The following is a 22,953-nucleotide window of genomic DNA, read 5'->3' as shown; positions in this document are numbered from 1 at the left end:
ACAGCTCAGAGCCGGCGCCTTGCAGACCCACACGGATCCACGCATACAGTAGAGCTGTCTCGATCCACATTCTTGCACACCGCCCCCTCCGCTCCCCCCCCCACCCCCCGAGCTCAGGGAGTCGCTGAGCGGGGCGAGTGACAGACGCGTCCCGCCAACCCGCGTCCGGGCGGGCAGGGAGGAGCGGCGCGAGGGGCCAACAGCGGCGCGTCTTCCGGCGCCCAAGGAGGTGGCGAGGGTGGGACACGGGGCGGAGCCGGAGTTTAGGAAGAGGAGGGGATGGCTGTCATCAATGAAGTCATATTCATAATCTAGTCCTCTCTCCCTCGGTTTCTGTACTCTGGGTGACTCAGAGAGGAAAGAGATTCAGCCAGCACACTCCTCGCGAGCAAGGTAAATATAACTTACAACTCCTTTCTCCTCTTTCCCCTCCCTCTGGCCTCCCGGCTGCAGACGCCGCATAAACCCCTCAGGCACCGCGCCGCCTTCGCCGGGGATCGTTCATTATTATCCTAATTATTATTTATTGTGCATGCACGGAGACCAAAACAAACAGGCGGGCCAACCGCCACAACAACAACAAAAAAAGCCCGCCTCCTCCCCGCGGGCCTCAGGTGGAATGCTCTAACAACAGCTCCCGGGCAGCGGTGGAAGGAACGGGAAAGTTTCAACCGAACCTTACTGTTCTGATAATAACAGTAATAATTATTACTTAAAGGAGGCAAGGGGAGGAAAATCCCACCAAAACACAGCCTTGACCCTAGGTAGGCAGTCAGCGATGCACTGCCAACTCAAGGTTGTAGCACACACATACACTCGGCAAGGTTGCAATCCCTCCATTCCCTTAAAAGCTGGGGTGGTGAGGGAGGAGGCAGGAGGATCGGGGGAATAGGATGGAAACGCGACAGTTCTTCCAGAGCAGTCCTCCCCGGAAGAGTTGGAAGGAGAGCAGGAGAGGAGGGCGAGAAGCCCGGGCTGCCGGCGGGGATCCAACGAACGCGGCTGACACCCGCTTCCTGGGGACTTGTTTAAAGGGCTCCGGCTGCGGAGACGCGAGAGGATCGCGGCGGGAGAAGCCGGAGCTGGCGCGCCAAGGCGGCGGCAGTCAACGCCGCGGGGCCGGTGCGTGCGGGATCTGAGGTGTCACCTCCACTTTGCGCGTTCCCTCGGGCGGGGATGGGGACGCTGACCGGTAGGCAGGCCTTTAGGCAAAAGGGCTGCTGGGGGGCTGTGTCTGGGGCACTACGGACGTCCTGGTACCTGGCGGCCGCGCGGGCTCGGGTGTTGAAGTTCGGGTGTCCGGCCGGGGCCGCACTGCTGGGAGGGAAGAGGCCGGATAGAAGGAGGTCGGAGGTGCCCGCCGGGCTCAGTTACCCGCCCTCTCCCTTCCCGGGTTTGTTTTCTTTTGCTTCGCGTCTTCCCCTAGCTTGAGCCGCGGGAACCGAGGGCGTGGGTCGCGGGTGATCATCCGGGTGCTAGGGGCGCGCTGGGGCCGGGGAGAGCCACGGTGACTGCGGGCCGGGGAGGCCATGATCCGGATAATCCTCTCTGCCTGACTGTCACAAACAGGACCCGCGCGCACCCGGCAGCGGCGGTGGCATTCGCCTGAGAAGGGGAAGGGCTGAGGGGTGGGGGGTGGATAGGGTGGCTGGCGAGGGCGGGAGGCGGGGAAACCGGGTGGGAGCCTCCTCCCAATGATGACACGCTCCCCTTCCTTCTCCTTCCTTGCTTTCCAGTTTGATTTATTCCCATCCCAACCTGGTTTACCCCTTCCTCCGCTCTCCCCCTCCATCTGGCCGTCTTCCCTCCTTCTGTTTGCGTTGCAAAACACGGCCATGCCATCTGCAAAGGTGTCGCGATGCACTTCCCCAAATAACCAGTCCTGCGCGCCAGCCCCTACTCGTCCTCCGTCTGCGGGCGCACACCAAGCAGGGCGCCCCGGGTGCCCCGCAGCAGGCCTTGCAGCCTGGCGCAGTTGCACCGCGCGGGGCGGGGTGCAACAGTGCGGGCTTAAGAGGGACACCAGCGTCTGACTCCCGGCACTCGGGTCGGTTTCCGGTACACGCGGGGAAATAGCCTCCTGCCTATGTCTGCGCGCTCGCCCCCGCCCCTGCCGCCTGGATTGCATTATTATTTTTATCCGGGTTGCAGTTTGCAGCGGATCCTGGTGAGCGCGGGGCTGGCCGGACTGCTGGGGGGGTGGGGGTGGCGGGGTGGAGGGAAGTTGGACGTGGATCAAGCTGGAAAAAAAAGTTTGGCAGCGAGGCTAAGTAGGGAGGGAGGGTGGGAGGGAGCAGCGAGCTCCCACAGCTCGCGTCTCCGCTCGGGGTCGGCTCGAGTGTGTCTGCGCGTGAGTGTGAGTGTGTGTTGTGCGCGCCGGGGCTAGTGCGTTGGGAGCAGTGGCGCGGGCAGCCGCTCCTGCCCGCGCCCTGCCCGGGAGCGGAGGACGACAAGGCGAGGTTTGGTGGCGGGGGATGGTGGGGGTGGCGTGTGCGTGTGGCTGTGAGTGTGAGTGTGCGCGGGCGAGCGGCAGAGAATCAGGAAGTCACAGCAGCGAAGCGCACACAGACATGTTTGATCGCCGTGACATAACGCGCGCGAGGGAGGAAGCGGCAGCGGCAGTGGCGGCGGGGGCCGGGCGGCGGGCTCCGGCGCGGGCCTAGGAATCCGGCGGGGAGACCCGCTCCGGGCCGCCGGCCGCGCCGCCTCTGTAGGCTCGCCGAGCCCAGTGCCTCTTTTTGTTCCGCGTCCCCCAGGTAAGGAGCCTGCGCCGCCGCCGCCGCCGGCCGAGTGTGGAGCTTTCCACCTCTTTCCCGGAGGCCCCCTCCAGTCTCCCGGCTCGCCTTTCCTGCAAAGTCAGGCAGGCTGGGGAAACCCAGTCCCTGCCCTCAGATCGATCGCTTGGAAAACTTTTCAGCGGGAGGTACAACAAGGGGAAGAAAAAGGCCGCACTGGCTGCTGTCCCTTGTCAGTCCTTTCTCCTCCCGGTCCAGAGTAGATTCGCGGCGCCCTGGGGCTGTTGCACATTCAAACTTCGGGCCTAAACGCGCTTGCAACTCTCGCAGGATTTACTCCAGGAATAAAATTAATATTCAAAATCGCCCACTTGGTCCTGCCAGGCTTTGGGATTTTTTAAAAGCAGGAGACAGGTTGGGGAGTCGAGGGAAGTGGGGGTGTCGTGCAGAATCCATGCCTTCTTTAATGTCTGCAGCGGGTGTTATGTAATTTTAGTAGCACATGGGTGCAAAGCCCATACTGGGCTTCTTCCCTTCTTTGTTTATATAACTTCTGGGAGAGTTTTGCAAGGTTGTCGCCTCCACCCCCCCTTCACCTGATGGAGGTTAGTGCTTGTGCTAAAGCAAAGCCACCTGGGTGAGTATTTTATGGAGAGGTGTCATCGGTATCTCCTGGTTATTTTGTAGATTGTGTTCCTAACTGTGTGTGATGTTAGAGCATAAGAAACACTTCAAGGATACACGTTTGTCTACTGCATTGAGTGCTTATTTTTTTATTTTTTATTTTTTTACTGTCTCTGCATTACCAATAGCAGAGTTAAATTTTAAACTTCCATTTCAAAGGACTTTTTAATTTACACCTGGCTGTGCCATACTTGTAGGAAGAGAATGCTCATAGGGACAGAAAGATTGTTGCATGTTGAGTGGAAGAAAATTCCTGTCTCACCATCTAAGTAAGACTCAGAAATCTCTGAGAGCTGTCCTAAAATAGAAACCATGCCTAGCAGTTGCTTGTGTATTCTTATATGTGCACATTGAAATGTTTCAGTAATATTTCCCCTCAGTTATAGGGGGGACCACTACCCCAGGCTTGTTTGCTAACACTCCACTTGGTAGACTTCTAAGCCTATTTCTAGCACACTGGTGAAATGTTAAGAGGTGTGTCAGGTTTGAATCCTCCTCAGTGCATTGTTATGCAAATAGAGGCACACTTTCTCTTTTAGGAATCTAATTGCCCTTTTATTCTCTTGGACTTTTTTTTTTTTTTTTTTTAATGCTCCCTGACAGCTCAAATACTTGCTACCAGAAAGAGAGGATTTGGAAATACCCATAAGGTACAAAAGGTATTTATTGATGTGACTTGAAGGAAAAAACCAAACCTGTAGACAGCCTCCCCTCTTCCTTGTTGGGGGCCTTAGAGAGAAAACCCATCTTGAAGAACATTGTGAAATAAATTAGGAGTTTGTGGTATCAGAACCCTTAAAGAATTGGCAGAGGTGAGGAAATGCTCCCTTCAATGCAGCTTTTCTCTCCTGAGTGACACCAGTTACATCCCAGCTTTGGGACTAGCTGCACTGTGGTGTTTCACAGAAAATATTCACCGCAAGAGTGTGTTCAAAGCAGCCTTAGATCTTTTCTTTTGTTCGTTTTTTTTTTAAAGTGGTTTTTGAGCATTTCTTGTCAAGTTTCTTAAAAAGTGCTTTGACCAACACCTGAGGCTTGGAATTGACCAAAAAAAAAAAAAAAAAAGTAAAGTGCCTCTGTGCCTGTTAATGTTTGGATTCTGTTTAAGCTATTTCTGACAGTAGAGAAAGTAACACTCTGACAAATAATTATTTAAAACTTTTTTCTTTGATTAAGATAAGTTATTTTACAGATGAGCATAAAAGCACATCCCATGCTTTTCTAGAGATAATTGTAATATACCCCTTATATTACGGTAATATTTTGACATTTCATTTTAAAGGCTTATTATGTATTACAACAAGACCATAAAAGAGAAGACTCATTTATTATAAAAGCTGTGCCATTCCCCAGTGTTTTCATGTTTTTTTTTTTTCTTTTAGAAATCTTCCTTTGTAAACAAGGCCTTTGTCAAACTCTTCTAGGTCAGCAGCTTTTTGATACTCCAGAGAAATAATAAATCACTATTTAAGACATCTTGACATGGTGCCATGAGAACAACTGAATTATCACAAATATAATACCAAGGAGTGCTTCCCAGAACTATGTATTGAGACTGTGTTGGTAGAACCTGATTTAGCCACCAGAAGTTTTGATTTTCACTATTTGTGGTTATGATGATTTTAAGGGAAATTGTGGACAATTCATTGCTTAACATGAATGGCATTAGAAAACTGTATAAATGAGTCACGTTTCTTCTTATGCAGTATTTTTTGGTGAATAGATGAGAAAGTTTCCGTAATGTTAAAAGCCATTTTGAGGAGCAACTTCTGATTTTTTTTTCTTGTCACTCTTTTCTGTTAAAAAATGATCATTTCAATTGCTCCTTTTTCTTAAATATGTTCTGAAGATTATTTTTGAACAACAGAGGAGACTGAATTTTCTGTCGTCTTTGGAAGGGTTTGTTTATGGAACTTGAATCTCTAGTCAGTTAATAAAGTCATGGATCATTCCAGAAGTAGTTGGGAATAGAAAATATAGATGGTTGTTAAGTTATTTGGTAGAATATTTAGGAAGGCCTGGGATGTTTATTTTTTCTACTTAAAAAAGTCCTGACTTTATATTAACCATGGAGGATAGGAGACTAAAACTTAGTTCTGCCAGAGTCATTATGAAAGATAGAATATTTATTTGCCTAAGATATTTATCACCAAGTTAAATGGGTTCCTGCAACCTGGGTTTGGAGAACTTTACAAATGTATTACTGTTTATTATTACTTTTTTCATATTAATATAGCGCTTTTCCTTGAAAGTGTTTAGATATATTAGAGATTTTAAGTATTACAAGTTTTAAAAATACTTGAATAATTATACTTTAGCAAGACATGTAATACTGCTGATGAAATTCAGGAGCTAAATAGCTGAATCTTTTGAGTGTTGGATATATTAATTAATTTTAATTATGTGTGAAAAAGTAATTAATTCACTCATTTGGAATGATGCTTTAGATGTGTAATACAGGATTTTTGCCTGAAATGTTGATATAAGTGGTGCCCTCTGGACTTCATAATAGATTATGTAACTGAAGCCCACTCTGAATTGTGATTTCTTAGATATACGGCTTTCAGAACATTCAAACAGTTATCAGAGAATATGCCTGTATGATTTTTAAACTTTTAAAAACATCACAATATTCTGTTTAGTTCTAGGTTTGTAAGCATCCATCTTTTGCCAAAATATTATCTACCTCTGTGCAAGTGCTAATATTTTAGAAACTTTTTAAGAAGCCGACCTAATTTCAACATGGGCTGACTCTTTTATAAACTGATGAATGGAATTTATAGAAGTGACATAAATTTGAAGTTTAAAAGCCATTAAACATAATTATAATATCCCCTCCCCCCTTTTAAAAAAGTGAATTCAGAATTTGGCAATTAAAATTGCTTAAAAATAGAAAAAAAAAATCTTTAGCCAAAAAGGGTTGGGTTGTTTTACAGGTTAACAGTAGTTCAAGGGAAATTATCTATCAATTTGTGTTAGGATTGCGTTGTCTTGGTTAGGATGACTATATATTTCTTTTCCTAGTTGATGCTGTATACTTCGGTTTTTACCATCCTACTGGGATTTAAGTCATCAAACTTGGAAATTGAATTTCCATGAGGAAAGCTGGGCCTATAATAGCTTTGCAAATATTTGCAGCTCTTTTGCAGCTTGGTGTTGTGATGTATTCCTACATGTACTAAAATGCTATTAAGCAAAGTCTATAATTCCATAAAAAATGAACCACTTGCAATTGAGACTTTATGTGTTTTAAAGAATGTGCCTGAACATGTATGAGTAGCATGCACAGACCATGTGATACAGGGGGAGATCAAGGTGTGCTTTCTTGAGTCCATGGCATAGATGAAGTCGGGAGGAGGCCAGGTGTGGGGGTGGTTGGTGCTGATCCTCTGAGATCGGAAGTCCTGAGGTCATAGGCACCCAGCCTAAAGAAACTTTGTATCGATTTTGACCTGGTTGCCCAGGGCAAGAGGTTCTAGTTGGGAAGAATTTTCAAAAGGTAAACTTGGAGAAGGTAGAAAGACTTGATTTCCAGGCTAAAGCATGAATATTTTATCCACTGTGTGTTGGAGGCTTTTCTCTCAGAAGTTTGGAGCAAGGGAATTCTTGAACAAAAAGATATGTTAGATGAATCTAGCAGATTGTGAATTCAGTCCAGGGTGGGAATTGAAGCCTTTAGAGGGATCTTCATGATAATACACAGTTTTATAAGATAGCTCACAAGGTGTTTCCATATGCAGTGTTTTATTAGCTTCATATCAAAATTGAGATTGTACCTGGCTACTCTTACGCCTGTTTTGTAAAAGAGGAACTTGGAATTCAGAGGTCAAATAAACTACGTGGTGATTTATTTTTTAATGGCATATTAACATTGTAAATGGTCATCATTCATTTTAATTGCAGTGAACTTGAAGGGTTCATTCTTGAATTTTTTTGTTGCGGCTCTGAATGTTGGGGAAAGTAGGGCATATCAAAGCTGGTCTGTCACATAACCGGGGTTCATTCAGCATGTGATAGTCAAGTTTACTGCTAAGACAGTGTGTGCCATCTCAACCAGAAAAAGTTTTGAAAGTATGTATTTTTATTTTATTTTTGGCTACGGCTGTGGCATGTGGAAATTCCTGGGCCAGGGACTAAACCTACACCACAGCAGCGACCTGGGCCCCTTCAGTGGCAATGCCTGATCCTTAACCTGCTGTGCCACAAAGGAACTCCTTAATGTACATATTTTAGACTCTTATGTGTTTATGTATAGGTAAAATTATCTTAGCTGACTGAGAAGGAAGTGGCTATCACTGATTCTTATCAGCATCCCAAATGAGGTTGCCTTGCAAAGGCGCCTAACAGAACCTAGGGAGAATGGGTGTATGTGCAAATGTACACGAATTACATTTCAGGGTGTAACGCTTTGCCACTAACTTTGGTTGCTTTGTTTTGGTTTGGATCAATGGCCTAGCAGTTTGGGTTCAACTGAATTTTAGAAACGATAGTTATCTGTGATTGCCTTTGTGACTTACACCGGACACAGGTCCTGGGTTAGAGGAATGCTCCCCTGAAGTCCTTCTTTGCTGGGTGGCTTCTAGTACTTTGGGGTTTTCTCGTAAACAGCGTTTTTAAAAAGAATTTTTCCTCTGTGGAAACATTGGGTGTCCTCACTGAAGAGGTCATCAAATTGCATCACAGGTAGACTCTTCTGAGAAAGCAGCTCATGGTATGTGCAGGGTGATACAGTCAAGAGCCAGGTTCCTGTTGAGGCAGTGCCTGGGGGTCACAGGACTGTAATTAGTCCGTCAGAGCGTCAGAGCTGGTTGTTCTCTCTCTTCCTGCACAGAGCTGCCAGGTCTGACTCTGGGCAAGGACCTTCCCAAGGCTTTTCCTTTCAAGTGAGGGCAGCAGCTTGCATCTTAATTTGTTTCCTTGACTAAATGATGACGAGCTCACAGAAGCCCCAAAACAGCACACTTCATCCAACCACTTTGTCAAAGGTGCTCGACTTTGAATGGTAAACCTACAGGAATCATTCTTCCTGTTGAGGAAAATGTTTTCGACACTCTTCCAGACGTTTGTGCCAGCCATGTAGAATATTCTCTTTGAGCCCAGGGTGGTTTTTATCTGTGGCACAAATCATATGGTGCACTGTTTAAAGTTGCACGTCTCAGACCCAGAAGCATGAGGACTTTGGGAATGTTTCCCCACCTACCCGAAAAACTTTGGCCTCTAAAAAAGAAACTTCTGGTAGAGTGTATTTCTTTTATCTTCCTTGCTGTTCTTACTGACTCTGCTCCCCCATTAAGAACAGCAGCGCTTGTGTTCCAGTTTTTAAGCTGTTGCTACTTGTGAGGAAATTATCAATTAATGTAAAGAGATAGCTACACCAAAAACAAGAAACCCTTCAGGGTCAGGCGAGACAGTCTGAATAGGCAAGCAGACATAAAAAGAACTCTTATCTTAACTATCTCCTGAGCCTTATCTTTCTCCAGAACAGCCAGAAAACTTTAAAAATAAGAGTTATTCATAGGGATACAAACTGACTCTAACTTTTATTTCTAATATTCCACCTTTGACCCATACCCCAAAGTCTTTCTGAAAATCCAGCCAAGATAAAGATTGCTTGGAATCCAAGATCTTCTGGTGCTTCCTTATTACGTTCGATGAAGAGGTGTTGTCTAGTCAAAGGGGCTGTGCTTCCCCCGAACTCTTTCTGTCACTAGAAAATAAAAGTTTCTAGGAAAAATCTACTTATTACCTATTTTTACTTCAAGGCCTGGTTCAAATGCCACCTTCTCCAGGAAGCCTCCTGGAACTCCTTTTCCTTGCCTCCACCCTCCAAGCTCTAGGTCATTTCTCTTGCCCTGTGACTGCAGTGCAGGACCTCTTTTGGTCCTGCAGGAGCTTGCATTTTTTTTTTTCTCTCTCTCTCTTTCTGATATTTATGGATAAATTCTGGGCAGACTTACAGAGCCCTGGGGAGTCAGCCCTTTGGTCATTTTTGTACATCCTACCTGCCTTGTGCCCAGTGAAGAGCCAGGACAGTTGGGAATAGATGGGTAAAACCAGCTCTCTGGATCTTTGATTAAACCTCTTTAATTCATAACATCATCTCCCTTCCTGTTCCCTCGAGGGCTTTTCTTCATTTCTCTGTCCCTTCAGAAATTAACCTAGGATCACAGCTAAATCCTAATCCTTGCAAAATCTCCCATTGTTTCCACCTTTGTTTCTCCGTCCTTCACTTCCTCCTGTGCATCCTTGCTCATCCTGAGTGAAAACTCTCTGCACTGCTGGATGGCCTTGCTTGCCTCACCGTGCCAGAGATAAAAAGTTCTACTGACAGATGTGACTTTGGGCAAGCGAGGTGGGCCCTTCCTGCCTTCCTCTTTTAAATGGGGACAAGACAAAAGGTGCCCTCAAGTCAGGTCACTAAAATGACTCTGAAGCCCATGTGGGTGTGTTTAAGTGTTTACTCCTGCAAGTGCGGGGGTCTTTCACTTGATTGGAGTAGACAGAAAGGTAGACGTTGTGTCATGGTTGTCATGGTTCTACTGGTGACCCTTAAAATTCCATGAAGTTGAACTCCTTTTAATATGCAGATGGGTGTGCTAAGGCTGTCAGCTAAGGGGAAAGGAAGGACATTGGGGCTGAGGGGACAATGTCTACAGTGGTTGGAGTGGTGAGAAGCTCTGGCAACTTTTATTTTTAAAAGCACACACTCCCCTGTTGTAAAGGCCGGGTCAGGACAAAAAAAAAAAGACTGCTGAAAAATTCTTGGCTCAGTACGCAGTGGCCTGGCCCTCAGGGAGTGCTGGTCTGAGGTAGAGGGAAGCACCAGGGGTAGGATGGTGGCCTGGCAGTGCCAGTGTGTGTCCCACGTCTGTGTGCTTTACCTCCTCCCACACAGACACATTTTCTTCATTATACTGGCCCCCTAATGGTGGAATGGGTCGTTCTTTTCAAAGTCAATGCATAAACTCCCTCCCCGCCCAACACAAATTAAAAAAAAAAAAGTTAATTTTGAGTGTTGTCTTGTGAAGAGTCGCAGCACTCCTGCCCTGTCAAGGTTACTGGCCCTCTCCCCCATCCATCCTGTGCCTCCCCTGCCCCTTCAGCATCCCATCTGCATTGCTTCTTTGGTACCTGGAAGAGGAAAGAAAGGGGTTCGTCTTCCTAGAGACACCGGTGGGGTGGGTGAGGGAGAAGCTGAGTTGGCCAGTACTGGACTAGCAGCCTTAACCACAGTGACTTGGTAATGACCTGCAACTCTCTGCTGGAGACTCACACCTCTTTGTAATTTACATTCCCAAGTCACTTGACTCCATGGGAAAGTTTAATTGTGTGTTGGAGTTGTACAGTGAAGTTGCCACCAGAAACAAGGGGGACGGACTAGGAGGCCAGGACCTGGGGCTTATCTTTGAGAGGTGCTCCTCTTCAGTACACTTGTGTGAGCGTGGGGTGGCATGGGTCCTGCCCTGGAGGTTCCCTGATGAGCACCCCAAACCCAAGATCAGGGATGCTCCAAGTCATGGACAGGCAGATGCAAGAAGCCTTAAGATGCTCCAATCCAAGCCTCGGGGAAGCCAAGCAAAAAAGCACTTTGCCTGGGAGCCCCGGGTTGGTGGTGGCCCTGAGACTGGCAGACAGAACCCAGGTCTCTGGGCTCCCAGTGAGAAGCCACTGTCACTTCAGGTTGTATGGTAGTCTAGATCCCTGCCATCCATTAACTGTGTGGCAGGGGACAAGTTTGCTCACTTGTTAAACTATGCTGTTTCTCTGAGCTGGCTTCTCTTGTGTTCATCTCTGCTATTTCTTGGACTCCTTCATTACGTCCGTACTTCTAAGGGTTCTCTTCTTTGAAAAAGTTTCCTATATAACACCTTCCTGTATTAACATCCCTGTACTTGCCCATACTTTTCCATTTCCCATCTCATTTGTTTTCCCCCTAAGTTTTTTTGTAGTTTCTTATAACAAAAAGTGAGGAGCATTTTTATGGAGCTGCATACAAGTAATTACAACATTCTACGAGATTCCCCAATGAAAGTCATCCTATATGCGGAAGTCATTAGTATTGTGGGATAATTTGTATTATTAAAATGTAAAACATGAACAGTAGGACTCCCAGGCTGGCTGAGCACTTGCTTGTGTCTTCATTGTACAAACTTGTGGTATCTTGCCCTTATAGCTACTGAAGCCAATTTCAAGGTAAACCATAACAGGAAGTAAGCAATTTCCTTTTATTCACTAAAAAATAAAGGCATTTATTAGTTTGCTGATACAGATGAAAGAACACTGTAACTTGTAGTATCCCTGAATTGACGTCAGCTTCCTAAATTTAAAGTGCTAACTGAATGTGTGTTTGTGTGTGTGTGTGTGTGAGAGAGAGAGAGGGGGGGGGGGTGGGATGCAAAAAAAAAAAAAGTTACTTCCGCCTGCTTTGTTAATCACAAAGAATAAATAATAACATTTGGCTCTCTAGTGAATTCAAGGCTATAATTCACCTTCCAAGCTTCCCTGTTGTTTTAGAAACCACTTGAGCTGGGTTCTCTTAGTCCCATCTTGTATCAGCAAAACCGTTTGAGTGATCGCTTGCTTATAATCACTCCAGAGTAACCTTTCATCGCTTCCTGTTTTAGCCTCATTCATTTATCAGAGTGACCTAAATTCTTGCCTCCACTTTTAAGCTTTCTTTGTTTGGATGCACCTCAAACACTGCTTGCGCTCTTCATTTTTTTATTTTTTAGTCGTTGACTCTCTGAATAGTTTGCCCTTGCAATTTTGTCTGTAGTTCCTTCAGATCTCTTTCGAGCGCTGACCCCATGCTGGATAGAGGTGCTGGGGCTACAGGAACAGGAGTGGAGAAGAACCCTCGCTTTCTAGAGATTCCTCCAGAGGTTACAGCAATTAGCTAAGAATGGAAGAAATGTGGGCTTTTGGGTTTTTTTGTTTTTAGATTTTTTTTGTTTGTTTTTCCCCTCTGACCTCTCATTTCACTATGGGAAGATCCCTATTGTGGGCCCTTGTGGTCTGATTTCATCCTTGCCACTAAGCAGGGGTTAAGCAAATCCACTTAGGATTTTGTGAGGTTGGCAGCAGAGGAGGTTTTGTGTGGTCAGGTGTGTACCTCCAGCTGACATACTATGTCACCATGGCTATTATGGGATCGTTGCCCTCCATCAGGATTCAGAAAACAGCTTATTTATTCCTTTTGCTTTAAAACCAAGGTGGAGTTGCACCCACCCCATGAGGCGGTTCTCCAGTGGGGATGCTAGAAAGTCTTGGGACCTGAGCCGTGGTATAGTGCTTTGCCGGAGAACTGGGATTTCCACACCTCTGTGTGGCAGGCCCCTATCCGGGAGTCATGGAGGACTTCTCTTGGGAATCTTGGGGCCCCCAGGGAGGCCTGGGATGAACCCCTGGCTTCAATTGTCCATGTGGTCTTCAATTCACTGGCCTGGTGGGAGGACCACATCTTAACGTGTCCCTTCTGGTCATTTCTGGTGCAGTAGAGGTGGCAGGGGAGAGGAGTAATGCTGACAAAGAGGGGCTGTTTGTTGTTCCAGGCACAGGGCTATGGTGTTACATGTCCCGCTACATTTCAGTCTCAGCTCATAATTGTACACATATTTGTCTGACTCCCATAACCTCTGCTTTTCCCATGAATTCCCACAATTTATGAAATTGTACTTTCCCTCCATTTTAACTATCTGGAATTCCCTATGAAATTCTGAATGCCCATGGCCTTATGAAAATGGGTCTTGGTTGGATATTTTAAGAGTTTTATATTTTAATGGCTTTGGAGGGTTAATGACTTATAAGGTGCCTAAGTAATGGAGAGCATCTGTTGACGTCAGTCATAAATTTTAAGCTTGTTTAGAATTCTGCATATGTGTTAAATCTGGGTTTCTCCAGTGACCCTTTTTTTGGTATCTTAGATGATTTACATCTTTCTGGGGAATCATTCAGAATTGTTTTTTTCTTTTAAACAAGTGGTCTTCGTAAAGACTAGGGCAGATGGATATAGATCACACTCTCTCAAACATCTGGACCAGATAGGGCAGTTCTTTTTGATGTTTGATACAGAAATGGCATGATCAAATATGAACGACTGTTTTATTTTTATCTTAACATCATGTTTAAAACGTCCCTTTCTCTTTTCTTCTTTGCAGTGCAGTATCACTCTACCGACTGGCAGAGACAGAAAAGTAGATGTCCACGCCCACAGACCCTGGCGTGATGCCCCACCCTGGGCCCTCGCCAGGGCCAGGACCCTCTCCTGGACCAATCCTTGGACCCAGTCCAGGACCTGGACCATCCCCAGGTTCCGTCCACAGTATGATGGGGCCAAGTCCTGGGCCTCCGAGTGTGTCACATCCTATGCCGACGATGGGGTCTGCTGACTTCCCACAGGAAGGCATGCATCAAATGCATAAGGTAAGAAGACTTCCTTCTCCCGCGTAGTCCAGTCTTGTCTTCTGAGTCATGGATGGCTAATAATCCCTGATAACCTCGTGCTCTTTTTTTCTACTATTGTTAACAAGAGAATCAACCTGGGTCTTTGTCTTATCCTCTGCCTTATTAAAAACATACATTCTAAGGCTCCTTTATTGTTACAGATGTTGCACCAGTCAGGAAGATCAGATCTTTGCTGTTTAAAAATACTAGATACAATATGCAGTTCTGACAGATTCTGTGAATTGTGGGTTGCAGGTATTTTTGGCTTGGTGAATGAGTGTATTCATAAATAAGTCTTGCTTTTTTTCCAGATATATATGTTAAGTAACTTATAGCACCCATGAGTAAATATGTTGAAAATTACTCTTTCCTAAAAAGATCCTGTAGGTCCCAAAGAATAAAAGGAAAATGAGTCCTTTTGAAAAGGATTTTTTCAAAAAAGGCTTGATGTAAATTAAATAGTTTCTAGGTAATCCCTAAAAATGCACTTTGCTTTCTCTGTCTGTGAAATGGCTTTATTCTGGTTTTGGAAGAGGGTTCTGATTTTACAGAGTTCAAATCCAGTTCAGTTGTTTGTTTCTGAACTAAAGTTACAATAATCTTCCATTTATGAAATCCAGATTGTTGCTTTGGGGATGACCATATTGGTATGATTTTGGCATTGTGCCTTTGCAGGAGATGCAAATAGAGAATGGCCTTTTGAGAAAGCAAACAAATCCTCTGTGACAATTTGTTTTGAGAGTTAGCAGTAGTCAAAGAAAATCTATGAGGCCATTGTTATAGTGCCTGAAGGTTAGGCCTGATGAGATGAATAGAGGTTTCGCCTCTTTTTTTGGGTGACATCACAGGTGGAATATGGTAGTGGGGATGCCAGTAGGCAAGTCAAGGAAGATACTGGTTTAAAACAGAAAGACCATCACTGAAAGGAGCAATTTTTTCCTTCAATTGTATAGGACTGGAGGCTTATATATTTATACATATATATATATTTATTTATCTATTTATTGGCTGCACCTGCAGCGTATGGAAGTTCCCAGGCCAGGAACTGAATCGGAGCCACAGCTGTTCCCTAGGCCGCAGCTGTGGCATTGCCAGATCCTTAACCCACTGTTCCACAGTGGGAACTCCAAGGTCAACTTTAAAGTAAGGTATTGGAACCCAGAAGAGAAGATGCATTTTTTTTTTTTTTTACAGATTTTGTTATTTGATGTTTTTCAAATCAGGAAAATAATATATGCTTATTTTGAAAAGTAAAACATATTGACATAAATAAAAGAAATGGTTTATCCCAAGTCACAGCTTATTGCATACGTTTTTTAACACCTTAACTTTTCTCCATCTTCAGTAGAAATACCATGTGAGCACGGGTGTGCATATTCAGGTGTGATTTAAAATTTTTTTTCTTTGACCATAACAGATTCATATCATTGCTGTTAATTACTCTGAAACAACTTCTTTTTCATTTAATAATACATCACAAATAGCCCTATAATATCCCCAAGTTCTCTCCCTGCTTTTCTGGTTTATTTTAGACACATTTTTAGCTTGTCAGGTATGTAAAGAAATAAAGCTGCTTGTTTTCCATATCATATTCTTCAGGAAACATATCGAATGTACAGACGTATCAAAGTAATTAAATTGTCTTGTATTCATATTAAATTAATTTGGGAACTTTTTAATCTTATCTGATTATAGATCAGATCTGTCCCTTTCAAACCTTAGTCCGAGTGGGTTAAATAATTTTGGAGTGGATTAAGGGTGTTTCACCTCCAAAATGATAGATAATATTTGAAGGAAAATATATAGCTAGGCTTTATTATTATTTAAGCATTCGAAAGTTCGAGGTATGCATGAGTGTTGGTTAAATGTTATGTTTTTGCACAGGACTGTTTTTAATTTATCATTCTATCTTCTGATCACTTCAGTTTTGTCATATTTTCACCTCTTTTCTACCCCCATCAGTATTCTTTTTTGTTTTGCTCTCATTCTGCAAGGTTTGCTTTTTCTGATTCTGCTTTTCCTCAGCCCCTAGCCCCTCAGATAACTTCCTGAGTGAGGACATGGTTAAGTGCCTGGAGTTCACACCTGCTGACCAGATGCCTTCACTATCTTTTTATAGGCAGCTTTATTCCTTGTCTTTCTCCTCTGTTTCCCTCTGAGCTTCAGCTTTTTGCTTTTCAACATTACTGGAAATAAATAAACAAGTGGCCTAAATACATCTGCTGTGTTGCTTTGATTTCCTCTCTATTATTACTATTTAACAGACTCAGAGACACTCTTTATACCAAATTCTTCCCATTTTTCTTCTGAGCATCCTCTTTATGGTAAATTTCTCCTCTTTTCAAGTGCATGCTTTTGACTCTGCAGAAATTAACTTTCCTTTCTCCAAAACTGCAGACACTCATACTTTCTTGCTTGAAGTCATTTGGTTTCTATAAACTCCTGGAAATATTCCTTTCAGGCTGTTTTAAAAATTGCTCTTCCAGTTTGGGGAGGAATAGACTTTTCCTTTCTCAAGCACATGCTCCATTGCCCAATTCTGGATTGGATTAGCGTCAGCTCAATAGCTATTTATTGTGTGTCTGTTTTGTACAGGGCTTAAAGTCCTGTTTCCGGCCTCTGTGGTCTTTATTTTTTTTCCAAACTCTCCCTTTAACCTTTTTCGGTCCTCCCCCCGCTATAGTACAGCTTCACCTGTTTCACTCTCTTTCCTTTTCAGTATTTAACCCCATTCTCTGCTCTACCCTGTCTGTTCCTCTTTTCCCAACTGCCATGGAACTTTCTGGTTTCAACTTTTAAACTTTCCCTGGGTCTCTTCCCTCTGATGAAAAAAAGCTCACCAAAAAAATAGATCATCGCAGGCATTTCAAATAGTCTTCCTTCAGACTTTGGACTGGCTTCAGCACACAACAGATTTCGGGACTTACTTAAAAGGGCGTGGAAGTATAGCTGATATCTGTCCATCTTTTGTACAGGACTTCATTCTTATGTGTAGGTTTTGACATTACCAAAAAAAATTTCAACTGTTTGAAGCTTTAACTTTTTACTTACAGGTAATTTTGCTGACCCTACGGGTATAGTCTTTCTTATTTTATCTTTGGTCCTCAGCTATGAGGGATTACTATAGGATATAGTAATGGATGTACTGTTGGCATAAAAATACACGACCGTCTTGTGGGTAATCGATGATTGGGCCACAGTCTTGAAGACTTGATAGGGAGGAGTCTTTGTACCTTGAAGAAGTATCTAACTGATGTCCTGTTAATGTTTCAGCCCATGGATGGTATGCATGACAAGGGGGTTGTGGAAGATATCCATTGTGGATCCATGAAGGGCACCGCCATGCGACCACCTCACCCGGGAATGGGCCCTCCCCAGAGTCCGATGGATCAACATAGCCAAGGTTTGTGTCAGCTGCTGACCTGATTTTGGCTTCCCGCCATCATCTTTCATCTTTCCTATTGGTTACTTTCAATATGGCTTCTCAAGAACGTGTCTAAGGAGGACTGAATCTGGCAGGTTTCCTCTCCCTGTAGCACTCTTCCCCTTGCCTCACCAATTCAGCTTTATGGTCGATGGGAGCAGTTTTCTTTCCAGAATCTTATAGTAGTTTTACTGGCCACCCTGTGACCAAGCCCTCTGTGCTTGGTGCACTTTATGCAGAGTCTTTACCCTGATCTTGCAAGAAAAATTGTTACCCCAGTTTTTTAGATAGAGAGGCTAAAGCTCAGAAATTTAGTTTGTTTTCCTAAGTTTGCACATCCAGTAAGTGACAGGGCCAGAGGAGAATAGACATGACAGCATAGGCATGAAGGTGGAATGAGCCTGCCGTGCCCCTTGAATTGCACACTCACACTTTGTAAGGTGGCTTTTTTCTGGCGGATTTACCTGTCATTGCTGGTGGGTGGCTGCGTTAGTGTTTTAGAGCTACCATAACAAATTACCATAAACTGGGTGGCTGAAAACAGTAGAAATGTATTCTCTCAAATTTCTGGAGGGCAGAAGTCTGAAATCAAGGTGTTGGTAGGACCATGGTCTCTCTGAGGTCTTTAGGGAAGAATCCTATGCCTTTTCCTAACTTCTGGTGGTTTTCAGCACTGTTGGGCATTCCTTGACTTGTAGATCTGCCATTCCAATCTGTGACTTGGTCTCCACAGGTCATTTTGCCTGTGTGTCTGTGTGTCCAGATTTCCCTCTTCTTATAAGGACTCCAGTCATTGGATGAGAGTCTACTGTAATCCAGGATGCCCTCATCTTAACATGATTTTATCTGCAAAGATCCTATTTCTAAAGAAGGTCCCATTCACAGGTACTACGGGTTAGAGCTTTCACATATCTTTGTAGAAGACAGTTGAACCAACAATAATGGCCAAATCAATATATGGTGTATTTCTCTTCTCCTGGGTGCCTTTTCCCCTCATTGTTAAAGGCATATTAAAAATATTAAATATTATTAAATATTAAAAATAGCTCAAAGTTGGATACAGCATAACCTCATTTCAGAATCATTCTATGAGCATTTTAGCATGCAAGAGGCATGGTTAATCTAGCACTAATTAATCCTAATGTGTTACTATCTTAACTCGCAGTTTATACTTTATGTGTTGCTGTACATACGTTTTTGTAATTTAATGTACGTGAGTTTTTTTCTCCATCCATGGTCAGACCACCTTCCATCCACCTGAGGGGAGATTTTTGACTGTGAGAGAATGGTTTGGTTTAGAGAAATGTATTCGTGTGTGTGTATATATATACACACATATGTATAGGGGTGCATCTTTACTAATATTCAGGCAGATTTTTGAAGATCCCAGACTCTGATCTGAATTTCGATAGTAGACAGGCATAAGTGTTGCAAGTGACTCATAAAAATCTTGACCCTGTTAGAAAAGCAGCCTGAATCATTGGGCCTTTTTGCAGTATGGCAAGAAAAAAATTGACCCATTCAGTGTTAAGAATGAATTAAGACAACACTTCCATGTTTATCATTTAAATTCTAAAGAGCCAGGTGTGTTCACAGAGCTAATGTGGATCTCATGTTTAATACCTTGGAGGTGTTGATGAGTTATATTCAGTGATTTTCAAAGCCATGTGCTTGCTCTGTCTGCTCCTGACTTTGCAGTACCTCTAGTAGTGGAGTCCTAGGAAGACTCCAAAGCAAAATGCTTGAAATGCATGAATTACAATTGAGCATTCTTACTTTTATTATTTAAATATTTCTTTCATGGCTTGATTCCTTTCTTCAACTTCTAGAATGATGATTTTTCTTGGAATTGCCAACTCTCAACTCTCGGCACAGTGTCTAGCCTATAGCTGAATACTTAGTAAATTTTTTTCAGTTAGGTAGAGAAGGGAACTTATGCATTCAAACGTCAACATTTTTAAATAGATCTTAATTTTTATATAATTTCAGTAAGTTATGATTACTTTGAAATGCAGAGGTCTGCTTGAAATGGAATCAGAATTAGCACATAATATTCTTCTCTAAAATAGTAAAGTGCCTTATAAGCTTGGGAATTAGTTATTTAAAATATGCTTTTGAATATAAAGTAGTATTTGTATAATGCAGCTTTATTCTATATTATGATCTAAAGAGAATTTAGACCCCATAATGGCATGTATCTTTAAAAACTCCATTATAGGAAGCTGCTTATAAACACACAGGTACAGAGAGGTGTGGTATTGATTGGAAAACTGCCAGCTTTTACTACCTAGCAACCTATTAGGCTATTTTAAGGTATTGGTTGAGAAGCAAAACCATTTCCTTCAATAAATACTGAATTGTGTACCTTATGGTCCCAATGATAACATTGTTTATTTTTAGTCCATTGGATAGAAAAAGCCTCCAAAGCAAGTATATAATATTTAATGTTTGTATGTGTGTGTATGTGAAGAGAAAATTCATATAAAATTGGCACTTAAAAGTTCAAGACTATTAAAAAGAGAGAGGTGATTGCCTCTCTCAGAGGCAAGGTGAAACTGGGGAGATAATGGCCCTTGAAGATGAGGGAAGGAAAACTGTCCCTTTCTGACTACTTTTAAATGAGCAAATCAAACCAGATTTCAAAAAGAGCAGATTCTGCATCAACCCTGTCATCCTACAGAAAAGTGTATATTCACTCTCGGGCAATTGTGTCACTGTTTTCTTAAAGATAATTATGAAAATATGTTATGTTGTTTTATCATTTAGATTCTGATTTTTCTGAAGTTTTATGGAATGCTAGTCATAGAGACAAAAAGAAATCTCTTTGGCTGAAACACTGTCACATTTTTAATGTCATACTGTGATAGAATGATTCTATTCACATCGCCTAGAAATGCTAGGAAACAATTTTTCCTACCCCCAGTTTCTTCTTATCACATTGCGGGTAAGATTTTGTTGTATTAATTAATTCTGGAAAGTGATTTTTATTCCACTCTTAGTTTCTTTCTTAGCAAACTTGAGGTAAAATGAATTATTGAATTTAATGTAAGTGTCTCACTTGGTAACTTTGCCTTGCAGGGGAGTTCATAGTTTAAACAAGTGATTTGATGACCAGTGTTATACAGTTGCATTTAGATTGGATTGTCTAATGTTCTAGTCCATTGTATTGGGCATCCTATGATTTTTTGTTCAAGGCTAAGCTATGATGACCTTAGGGAAGAGAAGGGACCAAAAGGCAGGAGACGTGACCCATTTTAACACCTGGTTGTATCCTTTCTACCACAAAAATGTCAGCAGCTTTGTTAGGAGGTTTTTCCACCTGTGGTAGATGCAAGGTAGGCCAGAAAGGTGTTAGCAAGGTGCTTTCGTAATGAACAGACTACCATTTTGCACCAGCATTACAATTAGGGGATGAATGTTAACTTCATCAAAAGGAAGAATGTTGATGATGAAGTTACATGTATGATATCGATGGTCTCTAAATGTTTATTGTTAGAAATAACATCCTGGGATTTAAATTTCTGCTCATCTTGCAGACTGATTTCAGGGGCATTTTCTTGGCTAACTTTTGTGACCAACTTGAACCTTAATGACTGTGTGATTTTTGTGCTCCCTTATAGAGTGGGGATTTGGGAAACACAAGTTATCAGTTTTCCCATTTCTCTTCAGGGCAGGATGACTCTGAACAGAGTTCTACATTTCACCAATTGATAGAACAAAACCTACTCTTGTCTTAGGGGATCAGGCTAAATTTGTTTCCCCCTCTAAATACCAATTTGAGATAAAAGTAACTGTATCCTTTATTTTCCCTAGTCTTGTGAGCAGTGATGCTGAGTCCTCTGTCTGGGGGGTCAGATGTTCTTGGACCTCTGATTCCACATACATGGTGAGAGCTGTTTCAGCTCAGCCTTGAGATAGGTTCAAACACACGGCAGATGTGTGATGATCTTTATGATGACCTTATTACCCGTGTGATGACCTTTATGATAATGGTGATTCAGGTGCATTTATTAAAAGCAAATACCTCTAATATTTTATGTTGTGTGTTAGGACACCTTTGAATTGATTAATCAGCACCCAGTTTAAATCGAGGACAACCTTTTGGATTGCAGTAAGCCACTCCATCCTTTCCTTCCTCTTGGATTTCTCTTCAGCAGTGCTCAGTCATATGTTTTTCTAGGAATTCTTTGGCCAAGCTATACAGTTCAACTTTTGAAATAAGTTCCTTGCCATTTTCATGCATTTTGACTTCTTTCTCATGAAAAGTAAATTTCCCATTTAGACTGCTTATAACCCAAGCAGATTAGTCTCATTCTGATATCATATTGTAAGTGGTTCTAGAATATTTTTGAAGCTTTCAAGCCTTTGACTTATTTTTATAAAGCCGAATTAATATTAGACCATGGAGAGAGCCTCCACCTTGGAATCAGACAGACCTTGGTTTGAATCTTGGAGTTGGCAAGATCTAATTGTGTGACTTGGGGTAAGTTGCTTCCTCTCTGAGCCTGTTTCCTCATTTTTTTTTTGTCTTTTTGTTGTTGTTGTTGCTATTTCTTGGGCTGCTCCCTTGGCATATGGAGGTTCCCAGGCTAGGGGTTGAATCGGAGCTGTAGCCACCGCCCTACGCCAGAGCCACAGCAACCCGGGATCCGAGCTGCGTCTGCAACCTACACCACAGCTCACGGCAACACCGGATCATTAACCCACTGAGCAAGGGCAGGGACCGAACCCGCAACCTCATGGTTCCTAGTCGGATTTGTTAACCACTGCGCCACGACGGGAACTCCCTGTTTCCTCATTTTAAAAAATGAGGTGACACAACTTGTCTTCTGGGGATGTTGTGAGGATTGAAGAGAAAGTATATCCTCCACTCATATCCCCTTAATTCTTACCATTTATGTGCTCCCACCAGCCTTTCTATCCACTGGCCAGACTACCATCTCTGCGTCAGTTTACTTGAATCTATCTTAGTCACATATGGCAAAGTCCCTGGGGATGAGTGGTCCCCAGAGTCATGACCAGTGACCCACGATCCTGAAACTATAAATATCCCAGCTCCTTCCCTTGGATAGTTTGGAGGCAAGTTATGTACCTTAAATCCCAGAGCTTCTGTGTGAGATTAGTCTTCAGGTACCCACAGCAGCTGGTTTAATCGTACACCCATTATTGGCTGCTGTTCCTTCCTTTTATTACCCTCCCATGCACCACCAATGTCCCTGCACCTTCCAGATGAATCAGCTGGCTTAATCCTTCCATCAGGCTCTGTTCCCGGGAGAACTCAGCTCAGATCGAGTGGCAGTGCTTTGCATGGTGCCCACAAGAGTGGAGGCCTCAGTAATGGCAAATTATTCATAAAGTGCATTATAATGAACAAGTAATAGTGCCATGAAAGACACCTCATTCCCTATTGCAACATAGCAGACACCTTAAGCTTCTGTTCTCTAGGTTGGAGCTATTTTTTTTTTTTTTTTTTTTTGCTTTTTAGGGCGGCACCTGCAGCATATGGAAGTTCCCAGGCTAGGGGTCCAATCAGAGCTATAGCTGCTGGCCTATACCACAGCCACAGCCAAGCCGAGTCTGCGACCTACACCACAGCTCATGGCAATGCCAGATGATCCACAACCCACTGAGCAAGGCCGGGGATTGAACCTGCATCCTCATGGATAC

General features: G+C 43.4%; 1 protein-coding gene across 6 annotated transcripts in view; it reads left to right on the top strand.

Annotated features, from left to right (window-relative positions):
- The first annotated feature begins 251 nt into the window (after positions 1-251).
- Positions 252-22,953, top strand: part of SMARCA2 (SWI/SNF related, matrix associated, actin dependent regulator of chromatin, subfamily a, member 2) — a 191,470-nt gene continuing 168,768 nt past the window's right edge. For 2 of the 6 annotated variants that reach the window (XM_047767718.1, XM_047767711.1), the window contains exons 1-3: positions 252-393; positions 13,577-13,841; positions 17,136-17,265. In XM_047767718.1, the coding sequence (XP_047623674.1) occupies positions 13,617-13,841; positions 17,136-17,265 (355 nt within the window). In that variant the 5' untranslated portion in view covers positions 252-393; positions 13,577-13,616. Of the gene's footprint in view, positions 394-1,102; positions 1,123-1,896; positions 2,168-2,380; positions 2,460-2,520; positions 2,757-13,576; positions 13,842-17,135; positions 17,266-22,953 lie in introns of those variants that run through there. The other 4 variants (XM_047767716.1, XM_047767713.1, XM_047767717.1 and 1 more) reach the window with 4 other exon arrangements.

This window comes from Phacochoerus africanus, chromosome 2, assembly GCF_016906955.1.
Source record: "Phacochoerus africanus isolate WHEZ1 chromosome 2, ROS_Pafr_v1, whole genome shotgun sequence".
NCBI classification, from domain to species: domain Eukaryota; kingdom Metazoa; phylum Chordata; class Mammalia; order Artiodactyla; family Suidae; genus Phacochoerus; species Phacochoerus africanus.
Note: the sequence above shows the minus strand (reverse complement) of the source record. Positions and strands in the feature narration are given on the sequence as shown.